Here is a 23,118-nt window from a genome sequence, read left to right as displayed (position 1 = left end):
AGTGCTCCTAACCACTTAGCCATCTCTCTAGCCCCACATACTCCATCTTCCAGATAAGAATACAGTATTAAAATTACATACTTTATTAAAAATAAAATAATAAGACATAAAAAATATAAAAGTGCCGGGCGGTGGTGGCGCACGCCTTTAATCCCAGCACTTGGGAGGCAGAGACAGGCGGATTTCTGAGTTCGAGGCCAGCCTGGTCTACAGAGTGAGTTCCAGGACAGCCAGGACTAAACAGAGAAACCCTGTCTCGAAAAACCAAAAACAAACAAATAAATATATACATATATATATATATATATATATATATATATATATATATATATATATAATAAAAGTAAGTTAACTGAAGTCACATAGCACTCAAGAAAGTATAGATCTAGGCAAAATATTGCATGTGCCCTTCTTAACTGCTGTGCTCTTTTATAAAACTGAGTGTTTTACCCAGAGCCTAACTCGCGTACTAAAGGAGGCACTGATGAGCTAGAAAACCTTTAGTATTTTTTAACGTGGTTAAGAAACAAGTCCAAATGAGATCCGACACTCGCCTAAAACGAGTGTATTGACAGTTACAAAGCACAGTCCTGGGTTGACACTGATGAGGTCACACTGAGGAAACAGCCAGCCTCATGCTGCTGTCATCTAGAAGTCATTGCCCATCCTGCCAGTGCCTCGGGGTAGCCAGAAAATCCCCGTGTTTGGTTACAGCTCTTTTATAAAAAGCATAAAGAAGAAGATATGTGTTGAAATAGGAATTTAAGACATAGTTGGCTATTGGTTCAGGGTCCACAGTTTTTAGTTTTTCTTGAGTACACACCCTAGGTAAGGGAAATGCAAGCCTTCTGCTTTATTTTGTTTATTTGAATTTTATTGATGAGGGTTTTACTTTGTTTCTTCCTTCTATTATTACATTTTGTTATGACTTGGTGTGTTAATAAGGTAGTCTCCTTAGAGTCTCAACTGTTTCATCATCTCCGTTCTTCCTATTCCCTACCCTCTTCCCAGTCCATTTTGGAAAGACCCAGAGGAATTAGCAGAACAAGCCCAGCAAACAAGCTTGTTAAGTCAGGGTACACAGTCACATCCTTGAACGGCTCTCAGATCGCCAGCCAGTGGTTAGGTACAGTGTTTGGCCCACATTCAGAACTGCTTTGCTGGGGGCGAGTGAGGTCTAGGAACTGGCATTTCTAACACAAGCCCAGATCTGGCTGATGCTGCTAGCCCTGGGGCCACTGTGCCGCCGAGCACTGGTGCTTGTTGATGAAACATCTCCATCAGACCATTGATTTACTTTCCTTTGCCCCAATGCTCAAACATCAGGCTTCCTGAGCTGTTCCCCGGCTCACACACTGCATGGGCAGATAGATGATTCTTCTGTCCTCCTCTCAACTCCCATGTGCCTCACTCCGCCTTTGCAGTTTGCAAGTTTTCCTCATGGTCCCTTCCTCTCAGCCTTTCTCCTATGCAGACCTAGCTGTCAGTGACTCTCATTCTTCTACACCATGTTTCTTTTTGTTCTACATTATACGTGTGCATGTAGTCGATAAGTACATTTCAAGAAGAGTGCACAGGAAAGACTTAATCATTTAACCCCAGGACCAAAATAAAGGAATGGGTGTTATTTAAAATGTTTTTATTCTCTTTAGGGTTATATGGTCCCTCATTACAGGGTGATGAGTTCATTGTGTTTATAATCAAACTCAGACCTTGTTGGAAGTGTGCTTCCTTTGATGTAGTTGTGGACATTCAGCTTATATAGTTCCTGTGTATTTCTTGATGTCGCTATTACTTTCTGTAACTTTCTGTATTTTTTGTCAGCTCTTCCCCCGCAGGTGTACGTGGTTGTACGTGATGAACAACTGCTTGCTGTCAGTATCCGGTGAGTCTGCCTTCCATGCATCCTAGTGAACCTTGTTGCTTGTGACTGCTCTCATGTGGTGCTTATCTCTTTGCAGGCAAAGCTTCCCAGCTTTATTCCCATAATTTACCAGGGCTTTTTGATTATGCAAGACAGATGCAGAAGTTACCTGTAGCTATCCCAGCACACAAGCTCCCCGACCGAATACTGCCCAGGTAACTAGCGTCTCTCTTTAGAGGTCACATGCTCACACAAGCACTTACTCAGCAGAAGGTGAGGGTTTGGGCTGATAGAAAGTCATCATTAAAAAGTTGTTTAATGTATTCTAACAAAACCTATTCATCATGTTTTTGTTCTAAAATTGTTATAATCTGTGCTTTCTGATTACATAAACATTTTCTCCCTCAATTTTTGTTTCTGTCTTTTCTGCAAAAATAAAACTAATTTTTCATTACATACACTGCCTTTGCTCTTAACATGCTTTGTCAACTTACATAAAGTAAAGTTTTCAAAAGCACAGTTTCTAAGCCTGGAAAATCAGAATGATTTGTTGAATTAATGTTTTTTGGTTTTTTGGTTTTTTGGTTTGTTTTGCTTTGGGAGATAATTAGTGGTGAGGAGTTTGCTTTTGTACTTTTGGCATTGTTAACCAAGCTGGGCTCTCCCGTTTGTTGTAATAGTGGTCCTCATCTGCTGAGCAAACAGCCTATTAAGTCAGTCGATACGATAGCCAGTCTTCCTTCCCAAGACTGGCTGTAAAGCCAATGGTGAAAACCCTCAGCTTTCAGGTGCTTTGAGGATCTGTTCTTAACTAAGTTTACAGCACAGTAAGATTGATCGATTTGTGCACAGATATCTTTTGAAGGTTTTTGTTTTTTTATTTGTATGTGTGTGTGTGTGTTTAACCACAGAAGCATTGGATCCCCTGGAGCTGGAGTTTCAGGTGGTTGTGAGCTGCCCAGCACTGGTGCTGGGAACTGAACTTAGGGCCTCTACAAGAGCAGGAAGTGCTATTAACAGCTGAGCTGTTTCTCCAGTCCTAACAAACTTGAAAGTCATTTAAAAACTTATGTTTTTCTATCTTAAAGTAGATATATCAAGTTTAATTTGGTATTTTCATGATTGCTCAGAATTGTGATTGGGGGCTTCAGTTACTATAGTAATAACTGTATCTGTAATTAAGGTTGTAGCCCCTAGTTTTCTTTTACTACCACTTGTGCTTCTGTTTGTCTATCTGCATACCTATTCATTCTTTCCATTCTAACTTTGCAACTTGATAATCCAAAATGTTTGTGGACATAAAAACCAACTACCAAATATATGACTAAGAAACTCATATATCTTGCCCCCATGGACTATATATAAAGCACGTAGACTATGAAGAGACTTTTTGTTGAGAGGGAAAAATAAAGACTGGGGGCTGGACAGATGGCTCAGTGGTTAAGAGCACTGGCTGCTCTTCCAGAGGACCCACGTTCACTTCCAAACACCACATGGGAGATGACGACCATATGTGTGAATTCAGAGGATCACCAATACCAGATCACTGGACACTTGATGATGCAAGACATACATGCAGGCAAACAGTCACACAACGTAATATTTTAAAGGTGTATGTTCTGCTGTATACACGTACACAGGCCGTGTTTAGAGGCCTTTTGGCTTGTTGTTAGCTGTGTTTACTTTCTCTAGTTTTTACTGACTGTACATGAAGGGCCTCTATGTATAGATGAATTAGATATTGCCTCTTCCTTTAAGAAGTTTCCATGTCGGAAGACTTTACCCCTTTGCGTGCATTTTATCTCTAACTCACCATTTTAAGCATTTTCCTATACGGTGTTAGAAATGCCCACAGATCCTTCTTTCCTTTCTCATTTTCATTATCTAAGAATCGGGTACCATAGCATATGCCCCGTAATCCTAGCACTTAGGAGGTAAAGACGGGAAGATAAGAAGTAAGCTAGCATTAGTACGTGATGGGCTGGAAGTCCACTACAGTGACAAGACCCTGTGTGTCGGGGTTAAGAGCATGTAGTGTTCTTGCAGAAAATCCAAGTTTAGTTCGCAACTACCTGTAACTTTAGCTCCAGGGCATCTGATACCTTCTTGTGGCTTCTGCAAGCACCTGAATTCACATGTGTGTATGCAATCACACACATACAGTTTTAAAAGTGAAATCTTTAAAAGATAGAGATTTAAGTGTTTATGGATTTTAAATTGCAGTTTTAAGATCCAGTTGGAAATTGATATTGCCCATTGCATTTGAATCAGGTGTTTACAGAATCCCTGCGAACACATTTGGCAATAAAGGAATTCACTAATACTGGGGTTACTGGGGTGGAGGTTAGAGTCAGGGGGCAAGAAAGGGCCCTGTCAGTGGCTACAGTAACAAAACAACTTTACGTTTTGTCTTTTAAGATTTATTTTGTCAGGCGGTGGTGGCACACGCCTTTAATCCCAGCACTTGGGAGGCAGAGGCAGGCGGATTTCTGAGTTCGAGGTCAGCCTGGTCTACAGAGTGAGTTCCAGGACAGCCAGGGCTACACAGAAAAACCTTGTCTTGGAAAAAAACCAAAAAAAAAAAAAAAGAAGAAGAAAGAAAAGAAAAGAAAGAAAGAGAGAGAGAGAGAGAGATTTATTTTTATTTATGTGTGTTGTGTGTGTACCTGTGTGGGTATATGCACCTGAGTGCAGGTAGCTTCAGAGGCCAGAAGAGGGCGTCAGATCCTCTAGAGCTGGAGTTACAGGCAGCTGTGATGGATCTGACATGGGTTCTAGGACTGAAACTCACTTCCTCTGGAAGAGCAGCACATGTTCTTAATTGCTGAGCAACAGCCAATAAGGCAGCTTTTCACACAGCTGAAGCCCACCACATGTGTTGAAAGGCCCTCTCCCAGCTTCCAGTCTCTCTTCACTTTTGTCACTGGTCTGCTCTGGTAACCCAGAGTGATTGATGCAGTTCACTGAATGCCGTCTGTAACCTGACAGACTAGGGATGTGCCATGAAGACTGCAGCTACCTGTGTGTATTTTTTATGTAGTTTATTGGTTCTGCATTTAAAAGAGAAATCCTAAGGTCATATTCTTCTGAATTCAAAATACTTTATAGTTTTGTTTTTTACTAAATTTAATCCATTAGGAATTGATGGGGACCTAAAAAAGAATACAATATATTTTAACTTTTTTTTATATTTGTGTGTGTGTGTGTGTGTGTGTGTGTCCATTGGGCTTGGTAGTAAATACCTTTCTTTACCCACTGAACCGTTTCACCAGCCCCCATATTCTTAGTTTAAATGGACTTAACAGCACTAATTTTTACCTCATACTTTCCCCACTGATCTGTGACAGCATCTTCGCAGTGAACACTTTGCTTGCCTGTGTCTTATGTTCTTCTCCATTTACATTTAGGAAATTTGCTGTATCAGCAAAGATTCCTGAAACCAAGTGGTGTCAGAAGTGCTGTGTGGGTAAGTAGACCCCAGTGCTGTGTGGCTTTCCTGCATGGCAGAGTGTAAGGGGGCCCTGGGAGGCATATAAACAAAAGCCTTTAAGTGCTGGGGCACCTCTCACTACTTTCTGAAATAGTCTCTTCATTCACTCTAATATCCAATTAAGAAATGGCAGCCTGCTTTTGATTTTTTTGTAATCTCTAGTTTTGGAATATATAACTATTATTCTAAGGATTTTATATTCTGAGAAAACTGATGTTTACTTTTTTGCCTTTTCAGTGAGAAATCCTTACACAGGCCATAAATACCTGTGTGGAGCGCTTCAGACTAGCATTGTTCTGTTAGAATGGGTTGAACCAATGCAGAAATTTATGTTAATTAAGGTAAGCATTCATGACATCTGTAGTACAAACCCTTTGTTAGCCTTGCTCTTCTCTAAAAGAAAACTTCATTTCAGCTAATTCTCAAGTGTGTGTGGATGTGAAAGCTACATGTTGGCTCCATGGAAGTTCTGAAGGAAACCAGGGAGGTACTTAGGGTATGGTAGTGAGGGACTGGAGAGAGAGCCCAGCCCTTCCCATGCCACAGGCTCTCTTTTCCAAGTGGATGGTACTGGAAAGCTCGGCCTGACTGGTGAGGCCTGTGGCCAGCTTCCTGGGACAGAGTCAGTACATGCCCAGCTCTCCTCCAAGAGTGTCTCACACCCTTTCCTGACACTTCTTGAAAGTCCCTTTCTGTGTGTGCTTCATGACTTCTGTGCACTATTCATTTTGTTTGTGAATTTGGTATTTATTTAGTTTTCTTGGTGCTTCTATACTGTAGTAGTTTATTAGGTGCATTCAGATACATTCTTTTGCTTTCTGTATTCTTCCATCCCTTGGTGGCATGTCGGACAGACAGTGTTTGCATCATTAGGCCACATTTTTATTATAAACAAGATTAGATTAAAGATCTCCCAGCAGCACTATGTTCTTACTGTAAAGAAGACTCAATGCTGTTGCTAGAGGAAGTCATATGTGAGGACCCCCCTTAGTCACCAAGAACATGTGGGTGCCTAAGTCAGGAGCCCATGATGCTAGTGACTTTCGCACTCAGCCTAATCATTACAAGAAGCCAAATGCACAGGGAGTCAAAACCTGTTGGCTTCTTACATGCTCAGAAAAAAATATCATTCTCCCTACTTCATTAATCTTAACCACATCTGAAGGATTCTTCAAGTTCTTTCTTTAAATTTCCTGATCATAAATATGGAAAGTTGGGCTGAAGATGGCTCAGCCATTAAGAGCTCCGTGAGCTCCAACACCTCAGCACCTGTAGACACATACATACACATAATTAAAAATTAAAGGTTTTAGAAAAATATGGTAGATTAGGGTCTGAAGAAATGGATCAGTGGTTAAGAGCACTGGTTATTCTTCCAGAGGACCCATATTCAATTTCCAGCACCTATACCCATCTTAGTCAGGGTTCTGTAGAGTCAGAACTTACGGAATGTCTCTCTATATTGAGGGAATTTACTGTGATGACTTACAGTCTGTAGTCCACCTAACCCAACAATGGGCAGCTGTAAATGAGAATCCGAGAATCTAGTAGCTGCTCAGCCCCATGAGGCTGGGTGTTTAAGCTGGTCTCCTGCAGAAATAGACGTGCTGGCAAGTAAGCAAGCAGACGAAGGAGAGGGAAGCTTCCTTCTCCCAGCGTCCCTATGTAGCCTCCAGCAGAAGGTGTGGCCCAGACTAAAAGGGTGAACCACCACGCCTGCATCTGGGACTTGCTTTGTCCCAGGCTGACCTTGAACTCAGGCATCTGGTTGCCTCAGTCTCTTGGGATTAAAGGCATGTTTAACCTTGCCTGGGCCTAAGCTTTTTATGGCCACTATGCCCCAAGATCCAGGTTAGAAACTTGTGTCTTCCAGCCTCAGGATTGTGCCCTCCAATTCTGGAATGTAGTTCATTCTGGATACAGTGAGGTTGACAACCAGGAATAGCTATTACACTATCTGTAACTTCAATTCTAGATCTGACACCGTCTTCTGGCCTCTGCAGGCACCAGGCATGCATTTAGTACACAGATGTATATGCAGGCAAAACACCCATATACATAAAATTAAATTTTTAAAAAATTGTTAAAGCATGGTGATACATGTCTATATCATTCCAACACTTGGGAGGCTGAGTGGGTGAGTCACCAGTTCAGGGCTAGCCTTAGCTACATGGAGAGTTTCAAGGAAATCTGAGCACTTTAGCAAGATCATGTAGAACAGAAAGAAGAAAGAAAGATGTTTTACTTAAAATCTGTTCCCTAAGTAAAGGATGAGTCCCCAGAGAGTTGCAGTAGGGAGGTGTGTGGGTACAGACGCTCCAGTACAGGCCCTGGGGAAGAGCCCACGGCTACATAGGTGTATGCAGAACTGTTCTTTGTGTCTTCAAACTAGTCATTATGGCAAGCCCATTTCACCTATTTTCCTTGGCATGGATGAGTTACCAGATTAAAAAACAAATTCTAGTCAATTGCTTTGTTAAGTATTAGCAATAGCCATTTGGGAAATACAGTTAAAATATGACCTATTTATAAAGGCAACAGAAATACAAACTTGAAAGAATGAGCTTAAAGTATGTGTAAGACCAATATTTTTATCTTTCCACTTCACGTGTGTGTTCCTAAGTGTGAGAGTTGATCTTATGATAATACTAAGAAGTCGGATCAGAAAGTATGACTCAGTACCGCAGTCTTCTTGTGTGCAACGTTGCATTCAGTGACTGCATGGCCCGTTTGTTCCCTTTCCTTGCTCTGGATTTTCTGTTTTGTGTGTTCTGCGTTTTATCCCTGTGGCTGCTGACAGCCAGTTGAATGTTTCTGAGTTCTTCTCACTTTGATGTAGCCTCCCGTGAATGCTCACCCTCATTCTGTAGATTACCTCAGGTACAGCTGAGTCATGAGGAATGCATCTGTTCAGCATTGGCGGCAATGTAGTGAACCTGATGTCTGTTCCCACCACCCCTTACTCCACCCTCACACCACTCTAGTGATTCTGGTGGATATGGGGATACTTTGTTTTGTTCCTGGTTATTAACAAAGTTCATATTTTCTATTTCCAGATCTCCAAACTGGGAATGTATTTATTTTCTTTATAGCAACATGAAACATAATTTAAAGTTATATTTTTTAAAATGGCATTATATCAAAGTTACCGTGTTAATGAAATCACAAGAGCTAGGAGGCAGATTCTTTTAGGGTGTTTCCTTCATGTTTATATGATGATTGGTGTTGCTTGTCTTTCCTCCATGTTTGTTCATCTGGTAAGGAAAGCAGATAAATGTAACTGAAGAGCTGAGATGGGAGACAGTAGGCTGCCACAGAAGTTGGGTGATGCAGGGCCACACTCAGTTCCTAACTTCATTTCTAGCTCTCAAGAGACAAGGCTCACAAGACGCCTTCTAAGCACTAAGATCCAAAAATTGTATAGTTTTAGTGTAACATAAATAAAGATAAGTCAAACTTCATATTTATCTGCACACTCTAGGTTCCTGGAGCAAGAAGCAGTCTTAAGAGCAGAAGCCTCTTGTGCATCTGGGGAGGTTCAGGCCTCCCTGCTGCTCCCGTTGGGTGATGTGGCCTTGGTCCCTCTGCTCAGCATGTTTGTGTCTCTCTCCAGCACATAGAGTTTCCGATGCCATGTCCGCTCCGGATGTTTGAGATGCTGGTGGTGCCTGAGCAGGAGTTCCCTCTGGTCTGTGTTGGCGTCAGTAGAGGGAGAGACTTCAACCAAGTGGTTCGATTTGAGACAGTCAATCCAAATTCTACCTCGTCATGGTTTACAGAGTCAGGTTTGTGACCACTGTATAATTGTTAACAGCAATGCCAACAGTTGTTGTAAAGGCAGTGAGTGTTCTATATGTCCCAGCATATACTGGTAAACTGGAGGAAGAAATAACACGCCATAAAGTATAGTTAGTGTGTTTAACACATTTAAAACAATTTGATTGGAAAACATATGTAGATAGAATGTGCATACACTCTTTAAATGTGGAAATAAATTGGTGTGTGAATCTGTTATGGGTCTTGGTTATTTATATATTATTGTGACCAAAATACATAACAGGAACAACTAAAGAAATATTTATTTTGGCTCATGGTTTCAAAAACTTTCAGCCACCATGGCAGAGAAAGCCTCCTGGAGCAGAGCAGTTCCTGGCATTAGGAGTATGTGTTGAGCCTCCGTGGAGGTCATGTCAGAACAGACATGAAGTAGAAGCCAGACCATTACCCTCAAAGCCCTGCCCCTATTGATGAACTTCCATCAGGGAGTCCCCTGCTTTGTAAGGATCCCACAGCTTCTCAGAATAGCACCAGCAGCCAGCTGGGAGCAAGACCGAAACATGAGGCGCAGCAAGAATGCTCAGTGAATAAAGGTGCTTGCTGCCCGGCCTGATGACCAGACTTATATCCCAGAGACCCACACGGCAGAACACTGACTCCTGCAAGTTGTCCTCAGCTTCCACACCACACTGTGACTCTCATGCACACATACAAACAAATACATTTAAAAATGTAAAGTAACAAGCTTAAGACATGAGCCTATTGAAGACATTTCAGATTCAGACCATAACCGTACATGTTTATTTAATGCCTCTCATAGGAAAACATGCCTTACCGTAAAATAAGGAGCTACAGTGTGGTCTTCTGTTTTTGAGGAGTGTATTACTCAAAGTCACACACTTTAGGTAGCTGTTCATCTCGAAGGCCACAATATGTCTAAGTAAGCATTGGTTGCTTCTGTAGGCTGCCAGTGTGGCTGGGTAGTGGAGTGCATGTTTAGTGCATGTTTAGTGCACAGGATGCACAAAGCCCAGTGTTGGGGGCTGCAGAGCAGCACGGCCCTGAGGGACACACACTGCTCTTGCAGTTCGTTTCCTAGCACCCATGTGAGGCAGCTCACAACTACTTGTAACTCCAGTTCCAAGGGATCCAACGGGGACCTGCATTCATTTACACAAACTCCACACATATGCATAATTAAAATACTAAAAAGCACACACACACAGAGTCAGGAGTTCAATCCCAAGCACTCTGTCTTCCTCCCTTAAAGTACAGAAATCATACTCATTTCTAATAATTTTACTTGGAAAAAGCTGTATTAATATGACCAACTGAATCATGGTTCTCAAAAATCATGATAGAATAGTTTAATGCATGAGCAAATAGTCTTAACATTTTGATAGCGTTTTCTATTTCTTTTGTACTTATTTTAGAGTTTTACAGAATTCAATTATTTGGTGCTACTATTCATATAAAGAACAAGTTTTTCTGAAATGCATATTAATGAAGAAACCTTTCACAGGGGCAGATACAATGGTGTACACCAAGAATCCCACCACTTCAGAGACAGAGGCAGAAAGATGTGATTCCAGGGTTAGCCTGAGCTACTTCACAGGACCTTGTCTCAATTTAAAAACAAATAGACATTTCTTAACATTGGTATTTTCAAGCATTTAAATATAATTTTAAGTGGAATCGATTTAATTTTTTCTTTATTATTTAACTCCAGTTGCCCTGTTTATATCATCAGTTAATTTTACCATTTCAGTCTCTGTCACATCTTAGTAAGGATGTCAATATAAGTGGTCCCTGAGTAGTTAGTGCAGGCCAGTGCTTCCCAAATGTGAGCTGACATCAGAGCATTTCTAGGCCCCAGATCCAGAGTGCTTCCTTTGGTAAGCCCATAGTCAGTGCTGGTGATGTTGAAAAGGAGACCACCTTGCTTTAAGAGCTTATGTGTTAGGGTGGAGAGATAGCTCAGTGGTTAAGAGCACTGACTGATATTCCAGAGGTCCTAAGTTCTGTTCCCAGCAACCACATGGCAGCTCACTGTAACTCCAGTTTCAGGGTTCTTATGTCCTCTTATGGCCTCCTCAGGTACCAAGCATAGAAGTGGTGCACAGTCATATGGACATACATGCAGGCAAAACACCTATAACACATAGACAATAATTTTCTTTCAATTTGTGCACACACAAATCTCAGACTGATAGAAAAGATGCCTTCAAAGGGAGGCTACAGTGACCCACACGTGCAGGTGTCTCCTATAGTCAGTACTCTACAGTGGCCCACACGTGCAGGTGTCTCCTATAGTCAGTACTCTACAGTGGCCCATACGTGCAGGTGTCTCCTATAGTCAGTACTCTACAGTGGGCCACACGTGCAGGTGTCTCCTATAGTCAGTACTCTTGTACTCAATATTGTTAATGAAACTTAAGTGACTTAAAGTTAAGATACTTATGGAAGTTAATTACTATTTCTGAAACATTTGTGAGGATTTTTGAAAATAATTCTTACATATTTTCTCAAATATTAAATGTATGTTGTCAACTTGGTGAGCAGACACTTCATGACAACTAACCATAATTCCCTTACAAGTAATGGGTCCACATAGTCTTCTTATAGAAATTTGATTAAAGTTTGAAACTCGTATTGTACTATAGCAAAATAATAGAAATAGAATGTTAGTTTTGTGGTAAATAGATCAGTTTGAACTCTCACACTTAAAGAGCATAAGCTTTCAATATCTTATCTTTAGTTTTTAAACAACCTATTGATGGTGAAAAGCCCCTTTTACTTTTTTCTTTTTAAAAATACTGTAGAGCCAAGTGTGGTGGTACATACCTGTAATCCCAGCACTTCGGAAGTGGAGGCAGGAAGATCAGGAGTTCGAGACCAATCTGAGCTACATAGTGAGTTCGAGGCCAGCCTGGACTATATGAGACCCTCTCCCCAAACAACACAGTTAGTCATATACACGCATACATGTGTGCGGACACCTATGGGATGTTTTGTTATGTGATAGAGAATGCACACTTCACAGGAAATGTAAAACAGTTTTCTAGCAAGACATGGTAGGCAGGAATTTGTGGGAAGTCTACGAAACTGTTAATAACAAAAGAGTGAGCCAAGGCACAGCAGCTCATGTGTAACCCAGCACTCAGGAGGTGGGAGCAGGAGACTGGTGGAAGTTAAGGCCAGCCCAGGCTACATGCTAAGTTCCCAGCCAGCCTGGACTGAATTGAAGAGTGACCCCTGTCTAGAAGTGGATGTGGATGGGGCTGAGGAGGAAGAAGAGAGAGAGGGACGGAAGACAGAGCGCACATCTTCCCCTCGAAAGATAACAGACACATGCACCACACACTGGAAGCCCAGGTGTTACAGCACACTGCACCTGAGCAGGTTTCTTCACAGACAGTGTTTGAAGGAGGTGAGGCAAGCTCTTTGCCATAGTATGAGGTTTCTCTTTGGCTTCCTCAGACTCTCTCACATTCTCATCACTCTCTGCTCAGGGAGACGTCTGGGACACACTTGCTGTCCAGCTTCATCTTAACAGGAAAAGGTTGCTGGATGAGAAATTGTTTGCTGTCAGTCCGTCTCAACTAATGCTCTCAATGCCTTAGTTCTCTGAAGTATGATAATTTTAAACACAAATGAAAGGTCTCATTTCCTGACCAGACCAAAACAGCTTCTTCCCAGAAACTTCACTTGGTTTATCTGAAGGATTTCCGTAAATACGGACATTTCTCTCTGAGATCAGGAGATACAGATACAGGGAATGGTTTTGGCTTTTAACCTCTATAACCCCAAGTCTCTTACACTCCAGTTAATTCAGGAGAGTATTAGCCAGGCACCAGGGTTTCCTAAAGATAACTCAGTCTGCGGGACGGCTCAGTGTGCGCCCTGCTGCTGTGTAAGCATAAAGACCTGAGTTTGGAACCCTGGTGTCCACATGCTGTGCATTTTGACCTTAGAGTCAGGACAGTCATGGGGACTTGTTGGCCAGAAAGTTTCTGGTTCGGTGAGAGACCCAATCTCAAAAGAATGGGAAAAGGATGGAACACATCCAAAGTTGACTTCTGGCCTACACACAGAGACAAGGCAAACATAACACACATACACCATATACGTACGTACGTACATACATACATACATACATACATACATACATACATCTCACAGACACATTGACTTTCTGAAAAAAACTGCTTCAATATTTTAACTTATAGTTAAAAAGTAATTTGTTTAACTCTTCAGTTCTTTCATTTAATACACACTGATCACATGAGCCAAGCACTTGCTTGCATCTGGTAACGGTCAAAGTACAGCCCAGATGGTCTGAGTTTAATATCAGCAATTTGCCAGAACTGTAACTTACAAGACAGGACTCCTCATTTCAGATGTATATATAAATATCATTCTTGTTAGCAGTAGAACTGAAGGGCCAGCTCTGCTGTACCTGTTGTCCACATCAGCATCAGAACACAAGCATCCCAGTGCAGCTCTGCAAGAGATGCCCACCCATTCAAAACACTGCAGTCTGCAAGGCCTTTTATGTTTAAGAAAAACTATATTGTAAATGTTCTATATTTCTGTAAGTTTATCCAGCTGTATTTGTGTCGTAGATACCCCGCAGACAAACGTCACTCATGTGACCCAGCTGGAGAGAGACACCATCCTCGTGTGCTTGGATTGTAAGTTCCTGTTTGTGCGTGTCTGCTGAAAAGATTTCTCTCCTCTTACTTTCGAGTGACTTTTGTTTTTCTCTAGGTTGTATAAAAATAGTGAATCTCCAAGGAAGATTGAAATCCAGCAGGAAATTATCATCAGAACTCACCTTCGATTTCCAGATAGAATCCATAGGTGAGTCATCGTTTTGTATTTCTTTGCATTATGAACTATTTAAAATTATTTATATGATAATTACTGACATTGTAAATACATACTACTGTTAAAGACTTTGAAATTTGGATATAATAACTATGCTTTCTTACAAATTTTTCAAGTGTGTGTAGCAGTCACATGCACTGTAAATGTTGCCATCCTTATGTGTGTGCCATTTCTGAATTTACATTTCCTCCAGAATCCTATAGGTTCCCTATAAGTATTTAAAATGTGGCACTTGGTATCTCCTGCTGTGCCGTTGCCGTCACTGCCTGCTGCTAAGAGAGTTTTGTGAACAGTTCTTCAGCCAGAAGTAGTTATGCATCCCTGTAGCCCCAGAACTCAGGGGACTGAGATAGGAAAGATTGTGAGTTCATGGCCAACCTGGGCAACAGAGCAAGTTCTAGTCCAGCCTCAGACCTACAAGACCCTGTGTCAGGAAAACAAAAGAAAAGTTAAGTTACTTGTTGCCATTTTCTCATGATCTTTGTGTTCTCTGGTGGGATTTCTGGCAGTGTCTCAGGGTTTCTGTTGCTGTAAAGAGACACCATGACCAAGGCAACTCTTACAAAGACAGCATTTAATTGGGGCTGGCTTACAGGTTCTGAGGTCCAGTCCATAATCCTCACAGTGGGAAGCATGGCAGCATCCAGGCAGGCACAGTGCTGGAGGAGCTGAGAGTTCTACATCCGAATCTGAAGGCAAACAGGAGAAGACTACTGTCTTCCAGGCAGATAGGAGGAGGGTCTCAAAGCCCACCCCCACAGTGACACACTTTCTCCAACAAGGCTACACCTCCTAACAGTGCCACTCACCAGGTCAAGAATTTTTAAATCACCACAGGCAGGATCAGTAAAATACTGAGAAGGTAAAAAACAACAGTGAAGCATGGTGCAGAGGGAAACAAAGCCGTATGCACTTAACTCGCACAAGCATTGAGTCTGGGGTTTGAGGTGTTTATGTATTTTACCAATAAAGTAGTTTTTACATGTACATACATTGGCAGAGAGTAAGGCCAAGAGCAAACAGTGTTTGTCAATACAAGTATAAACAGAAAGGAAAATGGAACGGAGAGAGGGCTAGCACAGAGCCTCATATGAGTGGGAACTCGGGTGCTGTGTGTCGGTGGGAAAAGGAGGCCAACACTGTTAGTTTTCTGCAGGAAACAATTGGATTTCTTCCTCGCAGTTACACTGTATCAAAGAGCTAAATATAAAACTGAAGTCTGCCTTATCTGTGCCTCTGCCTGTGTCCCACTGTTTTTCTAATGCAATGCCCTAGGAAATATTGTGCAGGTTTTCAGAAATATGAACAAGAATGTCTATTGTGCCATCATTTATAAGGAAAAGTAGAAATAATTGTTCATCGTTATAAATGGATAACTGTTGGAAACATAAAGCTTACCTTGACAGTGTGGAACTAGTTAATATAAACACATCTGAGAATGATAAATGCAGAAGTGATTACAGTTCTGTCCAAGAGAGGTGGGCTTGGGTTGAGTACTGTCCAGAATGAGGTCAGGGTTGGGTTGAGGGATCCAGCCGTTTTCTTTGTTCGGAGCAAAAGCAATTGTAGTATTTATCTGGTAGTTGGAAGAAGTGTGTGTGTGGCTTCTCTGCTGTAGTCTGTGTGCTTCTGTGTGCTCATACGACTTTGGTTTTTTTCAGTCACTTTAAGATAACAAATTTCAGTAAGTTTTTTTCATATCAAAAAGATGAACACACTATGTATATGAAATGTTTTAAATTCAGAGGTAAAGACGCCATATCAATATGCAATACTGAGATAGATTACCCATGGAACCCTCGCTGTGTGGGATAGGTGGGGATGACAGGATGCTTGCCACTGAATATCTGTACTTAACAGTAACTGAGCTGTCCTTGTCTGCCAGTTTGTCTACAGGACAGTGTGCTAGCTTTCTGGAAACATGGAATGCAAGGTAGAAGTTTTAGATCTAATGAGGTAAGTAATCTCTTGAAGCGTGCTATTATGTAGTCATATGACCAGGCATGGTAACCTGTGCCTGTTGTCTTAATGTTAGGAGGCCCAGGCAGGAAGATCATTTGAACTCAATAATTCAGGTCCAGCCTGGGCAACATAGTGACAGCATAGTGAAACCTGTCTCCTTTAAAAAGAAAAAATTAAGTAGAAGACATAAAATCTTTCTCAAGCAATTCTTTCAACACTATAAAGTTCCCAGGTGATCCCATAAGTGTGTTCAGGCTTAGTTTGTAGAGTGCAGTGGTAAGGTCAGCATACACTCTGTGCGCTAGAGCAGAGGTTCTCAGCCTTCCTGATGCTGCACCCTTTACTACAGTTTCTCCTGCTATGCTGACCCCCAACCATAAAATCGTTTCATTGCTACTTCATAACTGTAAGTGTACTACTGTTATGAATCATAATGTGAATATCTGTTTTCCAGGGGTCTTAAGTGACCCTGTGAAAGCAGCCCACAAGTTGAGAATCCCTGTTCTTGAGCCTTCTCTATTAGCCAATGGACTTCAGTCTGTAACTCTCATGTTTCCATATAACTACCCTAGGACTCCAGACAAGAGCCTCTGACACTGCCAAAATGAGCCAGCCGCCTCCTCGGCTTCCCAGACCTGGGAAGAAGCTCTGTCTTACACTTTACAACAGCAACATCTGCACACAATTAGTAACAGGCTTGCCTCCTGATTCTGCTGTCTTCATTCAGGAGCCATGATTGTTGGCCCCTTTGTCTGAGCCCTTCCTACTGTGCAGAAATAACTTTTACTCTAAGCTACATGGCATACTTAATTCAGCTCAGTATTTCTGCCGGCAGTGCTTTAGCACAAGCAAGAGGAATGGTTGATCCTAAAACATTATTGGCAGGTAAAGCCATCAAGACTTCCCCAGGACGCCCCAGCTGATCCCAGGAGCGTCCCCTGAGCACTGAGCAGGTCGAAATAGAAGGGTTCAGGAGCAAGAGCTTGTTCAGACACCACCTGGAGGCCTTTCTCAGACGACATAATGAGACGTTCAACACGCCTCATGAACTCCACATCCTTCTACCCGGCAAAGCCCTGTGTCCCCTGCAGGTACAGGCCAGAGCCACCACTGCAGAAGTAAAGGAGTTTCCTTCACCAGCTCGGTGTTAATGCTAGAGGTGAAGGAACACTAGTGTTTGTAGAACAGCTCATTATAAGGTTTTGATGGAATAAATTTTATTTCAACATCAAATTGAATGTTTTAAGTTTCAGCCTCACTATTAAAAGAGTTATTGCTAGAGGCATAATTTGGACTATTTTGTGTTTTATAAGCCATCAGCATTGAGTTCCTCTTCTTTTTTTGTGGTCTCAGTCTTTATTGCTCAAGTGGTTAGTAGTTGGTCACACTGAGGATGCATTCCATCAGAAAGTGGTCCTGAAGAGAGCAGGGAACAAGTGGGAAGGGAGCTGTCCATCGTGAGCACGCCCCAGACTTTAGACTTGCTTGTGCTCACAGGAATGCTGTCCCCCACAGCGTGCACATCTCTGAAATCCCAGCTCACAAATCCACACTCTCTGCTGGCCTCTCGATGTTTACTCCGTACCACATAGCACATAGCAACCGCTTAACACACAGAACCAGGTTCGAATGGCTGGATGGTGTCTGTGCTCTTGCCACTCACATTAATGTAAATGACAGGACACTTTGGATAAAAAGAAAATGAATTTTGTGCTTTTCATTAAAATTTTCTCTGAAGTCTATGATCTAGCAAGTAGTTTTCCCTCACCAGTATTTGAGGATTAATTCCAAATTCGCCACATTTTCCCTAAACTAACAAACTGATGTGATCACAAACTTACAACACATAATAATGAGGGGAGACCTTTTCCCATCCTACAGATTGGTGGAGGTCAGAAGGGGGCTGGGCGTTTGCTATCATGTTGCCCATGAACTATCCAAACAAAAGTTTGTATTTTTGGATTCAGGTGTGGTGCCTCATACATGTAATCTACTCAAGAGACTGAGTCTGAAGGATCTGGAATTCAGGTCTAGCCTGGGCTATATAGCAAGATTCTGTCACAAAAGAAGGGAAGAACTTTTAAAAGATTTTGTATCTTTAATTTGAACAATTTTTAAAAATTATGTTTTAACTAAACAGGTAACACAAGAGATTTCAGATAACACAAGAATCTTCAGACTCCTTGGATCTGACAGGTATGAAGTTGGGCTTCACAGAATGTCTGGTACTGAATGGGCTCCCAACCCAGTGTAAGGCTGCTTTTTGGGAAGAACTGAAATTTCTACATGTTCAACACTGTTTGCTTATTTTTTTACTATTGAAAACTAGTAATGGGACCCATAGTTCTGACAGTGCTGTCACCTCAGCCTCACTGTTGATAGCAACTTATAGCAGAAGGCAGGCAGGTTGGATGTGAGCAGACAACTCTGAGCAGGCTACGACAGATCATAGTCCTTTTTTATTGTTATTCTTTTATCCTGAATTGCCTTTAGGTTGGTAACCTGCAGAGTATTTTAGGACCAATAGGACTAGGCCCCCGCCCCCGCTACTCCTGTATAACTGGCTTCTCCTCAGCCCTTGCCCTCCACCCTCGAGTCCTAGAAGAACACTGATCTAGAGGTAGGCAGTGGGCACCTCCCAGGGCTGGAGCCAGAGTGACTACAAATGGATTCTGCCCTTAAGGCCAGTGTTTAGAGAGGCTTCTGAAAGAAAGAAGCTTGCTTGGTTGCTTGGTTTGTTTGGTTTTTTGGCTGATGTTAGTTTTCATAAATAAATAACTTTGTTCTGTTACGTGTTTCTTATTACCTTTAGGGTTGTGGTTTTGGAAAGTAGGCCAACTGATAACCCAACAGCAAATAGCAATTTATACATCTTGGCGGGTCACGAAAACAGCTACTGAGACACCGTGTTCTTGACAGTGACCTGTGGAGACGGTGACCATGGCCGCTGCAACGTCAGTAGATGCGTGAGGCTATGCAGACACTGCAGGAACCTAGCTTTCGTTCCTTATAATTTATTGTGGCATGAGGCAGATGGGAGAGCATTTTGTTTTAAGTGGTGTGAATATATTTAGCATATTGAACCACACAAGTGCTTAATCCATTGTTATGTAATCTTTGTACATATAAGCAGTATTTTTCTGTGAAACTTCATATTGCTGAAGGCATACACTAAGAACTGATGTAGATAATGTACTTTTATGAGATGTAAAAGTGTCTTATCTGTACAGATGTAAATGTTGATTAAAATGCAGCTGGGGTTAATATTTTAAGAATCCTTTAGTATATTCTTGGGTGTGGTCATATTACAGAATGGGATGCTGGCAATGAGACAAGACATTAACACTATTGTATTTTTATTATATGTAATTTAGTAATATGGACATAAATCTTGTAACTTTTAAAATGGTAACGAGCTGTAGTCATTTTATAATCTTATTTTTAATTTTAATGCACGTGCACTGGTGTTTCTCCTGCACAGAGTATTGACATGTGATGTGTTGTCACACAGAAGCTGTGACACCCGCCATGAATATGCATTTGGTCCTACAACATCTTTTTTACATGTATTTGGATAGTTTTCTACGTGAAACAAACCAGTTAACCACCTGTTGTAGTAACTGATCTTTTTATATTTAAGCAGAATCGTGTACGATAGCTTGTCTGTGCTTAGGATACACCTTTGCAAAAACCTTAAATCACGAATGGCGGTACCACAGTAGAACACTGCGGGCTGACAGTGTGCACAGTATCAACCAGCATTGCTGGGGAGCCCACCTAGACACTTCACAGTCACACTGAAGAGCTGCCACATTCCACAGTGAAGGGATGGAGTTTCTCGTGGACCTTTACTTCTGTTGGCCTTATTTTCTTATCACTTCCATGTTTCTTTTGATTTAGAGTATTAATACATGGCCAAAATAATTTAGTTACTACCTCATACAAACATTATAATGGTTACTACAGATCACAGGAAGTTAGTTTGGTTAAAATCATTGTTGATTGGTTTTTTCCAATGGAGTGCATCTGTCTTATCAAGATAGATATCAAGCTGTTAGCAAAGTGCACACCTCTGACTCTTTGGTATATGTTCATATGTTCTTTATATTTTGATGTGAGTATATATACACTAAGAACAAGCTAAATTGTGATTTATGCTTCATTTATTTTAACTGATAATGGTTTTAAATGTGTCCCTGATTGTACATACTGTAAAATAAACATGTTTTTTAACATGCTGTTGAGCAGTTGCTTGTCATCTGGCTTAGTAGCATTAAAGGGAAATGGTTTGTGAGCAATCAGATCCTAAGTATCCAGTTCTCCCATAGTCATCATTATTTGATCTATATTTTTAATATAATATATAAATATTCCCACATTTGAGAAAGGGGGCATCTTATGTAGGATCTTGAATTCTTGTCAGTAAAATCAGACACTCATAGTGTTTTGGTTGAAGCAGGAGTTGGCAATTTATATCTTAGGCAGATCTAGCCCACCTTCTGTGTTTGTCAATAAGGTTGTGTGAGGACACAGCACCACCTATGTACTGACCTGTCGTCCAAGGCTGGGCCTATACTCCAGTGTCACACTTGCGTGGTTTCAGAGGAACAGACCGGCCCGAAAGCTCTGTGTCTACTGTCAGACTCTTTATAGAAAGCAGGCTATGACAGCCTGGGGTAGCACAGCAGAGGAGTGTTGGGACGCAGCTCTGAGGGGCGGGACAGGAAGTGGGAAGAGCTGGCTGAGTAACCAGGCCACACCGTTTCCATTACTTCTTCCACAGTCTATTAGGGTGACCTTGGATCATTTACTCCAGAGCCATTAATGTGTCAAAGAATCAGAGCAATTATGGATATTACTTTCTCTAATAGAAGTAATCAACATTAATTATTAATGACACTTCTTAAATCCACTTACATGAGAATAACATCACTAACTAGCTGAAAAACAGACTTGGGGAAAAGTTTTTAGGAACCCAGATTCTGCTCTTAGTACTGCGGGGCAGTTGGTGCTCTTAAACCTCAGCTGAGGTCTGTTCTTTCCACTCCAGTTCCTATACATTACATCTCGGAAATGGGCGTGTTAAACTGCCCAGCACTTAGAAATACTGTCCCTTCCTAAAAATGTGCATAACTCATTGCTTCTTAACCATAAGCTCTTAAAAGATATCTTTGGACTCAAGATATCTTTAGGGAGTAAAGCCCACTAACCTTTGTCTTTATGAAGTGTAAATTATTCTGATATGCACCACAGAGTAAGAACCACTGGCAGATTACATCGAAGTCAACAGATCACTGGTTTCAAAGAGTCATTTATGTGACAGTTTCAAGTACAAATTCCTGAAGTTCCACAAAGGGATCTACTCATATCAGCGGTGGGAGCAGTCTTTCTCTGTCTGCTTTCTTGTTAACTAATTGTGTCCTTACTGGTTTCGAAAGCAGTTGCTTGCTGGTGGTTTCGGTGGACGTGTACGAGTCATGTTTTAGTAGAGACCACAGAAATAAAGGTTTTAGTCATTCTCATCATTACCAATACAGAAGGGGAAGTATGGGTGGGGAAAGTAGCCTACGTACACTGAAAAGACTTCTAACATTTGTTGGTGATTTCCTATTGAGGTACTTTTGCAGATTGGAGACAAGACAGAAATCCATCCAGTTAGTGTGCTTGGGGAAGATGAAGGTATGCAGAAGTAAGGAGTGTAGTTAAGCATGTCTCTAATCCCAGCTGCCATGGACGAGCGTGAGTTTAAAGCCGGGCTAGAACTATAGAGCAAAGTACTCTCGTGTTTTTTCTGTCTCCCTCTTCCATATAGATGTACACATGTATAAAAAACACAAACACATGTTATATGTGTGTGTGTGTGTGCACAGCACACAAATAAGAACAAAAGATATCTTGGATATGCTTTGGGGAAAGAGAAACTTACATATAAACAGCTGTAGACATCCTTGGTAGAGGAGAAAGAATGTGATGTGCAGGGATGGGCTGATGGGAGATGCTGTGGTTCAGACATGCAAAAATATGTTCAAGGAACAGTGATGTTGAATACAGCAGAGCTTTAAGTATGTGGACATAGGACCTGACACAGTGCTGGAGAAAAAGAGTGAAGAGTCTCTGTATAGGTAAGTAGCTTAGAGAAATCAGGAGTGTGCACACCTATAGAGACTGGAGACTCAAGTTCGGTGTCTTCCTTGGCTACATAGAAAGTTCCAGGTCAGCATGGGCAACATGAGATCCTATCTCACAAAAAGGTGGAAAGAAGCCAGTTCTTGTGATCTTTAATACCAGCACTTAGGAAGCAAAAGCAGGCAAATCCCTGAGTTTAAGGCAACCTCTTGGACATTAGCAAGTTCAAGGACAACTACCAGGACTCACTTGTCTTAAAACAGGGGTGGGGGGGGGGGGGGGGGGAGACAGCTCAGGGGAAGTGAAAAGACTTGTTTGAATCCCTGGAATCCATGTGAAGCTGGTCTCCATCATCTGTAATCCCAAAAGTCACAGGCCAGCCACCCTGTCATACACAAAAGAAGACAAAGACACTGTCTCAAGGTGAGAAGCATGTAAAACATACACACACACACACACACACACACACACACACAGAGTCCAGTTAAGAGTAGACTCTTGGTACACCTGATAAGAAATATTTTCTAGCATAAAGGCAGAAATCATATAAGAATGGGTAAGTGTGAGTTTAGTTGAATTTAGTGGAATCATGTCCTGGTCTTGAGTGAGGTAAATGTGCTTTCAGTTTAATTCCGCTCAAGATGTGATTCTTGGGCATATTATCCCCAAGGGAATGGGGAGGTGAGGTAGAGGGGGGAAAGGAGACACCTATTAAGAAGGAAGTTCGAACGACCTAAATATATCTGACAAAGAGAAGCATATGGTAAGTGTTTGTGTGTGTGCCTTCATTTATTCTGTGGGTAACGACTGAAATTCTCTTTCCTGAGGTTAACATGTTTATCTCAATGCCACATTCAATGACATCTGCTCTTCTACTCTGAATCCGCCCCGGGTTTCTGGAGCAGCAGCGTTGCTGAGTATGGTGTTAATGAGCCACGGCTGGCTCCAAACAGCACTAGGAATGAGGTAAGAGCTAAGGGTGATGGAGGGAAGGCTGCCCTGGCTGGGA

The 23,118-nt window shown here is 41.7% G+C and overlaps 1 protein-coding gene across 4 annotated transcripts in view; it reads left to right on the top strand.

The window, feature by feature from the left end:
• Map4k3 (mitogen-activated protein kinase kinase kinase kinase 3) overlaps positions 1-20,221 on the top strand; it is a 138,357-nt gene extending 118,136 nt beyond the window's left edge. For all 4 annotated transcript variants that reach the window (XM_034513846.2, XM_034513848.2, XM_076942346.1 and 1 more), the window contains 10 exons: positions 1,825-1,885; positions 1,962-2,079; positions 5,272-5,330; positions 5,592-5,695; positions 8,968-9,139; positions 13,757-13,825; positions 13,902-13,994; positions 15,907-15,977; positions 18,124-18,179; positions 18,796-20,221. In XM_034513846.2, coding sequence (XP_034369737.1) covers positions 1,825-1,885; positions 1,962-2,079; positions 5,272-5,330; positions 5,592-5,695; positions 8,968-9,139; positions 13,757-13,825; positions 13,902-13,994; positions 15,907-15,977; positions 18,124-18,179; positions 18,796-18,883 — 891 coding nt within the window. In that variant the 3' untranslated portion in view covers positions 18,884-20,221. The remainder of the gene's footprint in view (positions 1-1,824; positions 1,886-1,961; positions 2,080-5,271; positions 5,331-5,591; positions 5,696-8,967; positions 9,140-13,756; positions 13,826-13,901; positions 13,995-15,906; positions 15,978-18,123; positions 18,180-18,795) is intronic.
• Positions 20,222-23,118: the final 2,897 nt, after the last annotated feature.

The sequence above is a fragment of the Arvicanthis niloticus genome, chromosome 11, assembly GCF_011762505.2.
Source record: "Arvicanthis niloticus isolate mArvNil1 chromosome 11, mArvNil1.pat.X, whole genome shotgun sequence".
NCBI classification, from domain to species: domain Eukaryota; kingdom Metazoa; phylum Chordata; class Mammalia; order Rodentia; family Muridae; genus Arvicanthis; species Arvicanthis niloticus.
This window is presented reverse-complemented; position numbering and strand designations above follow the sequence as displayed.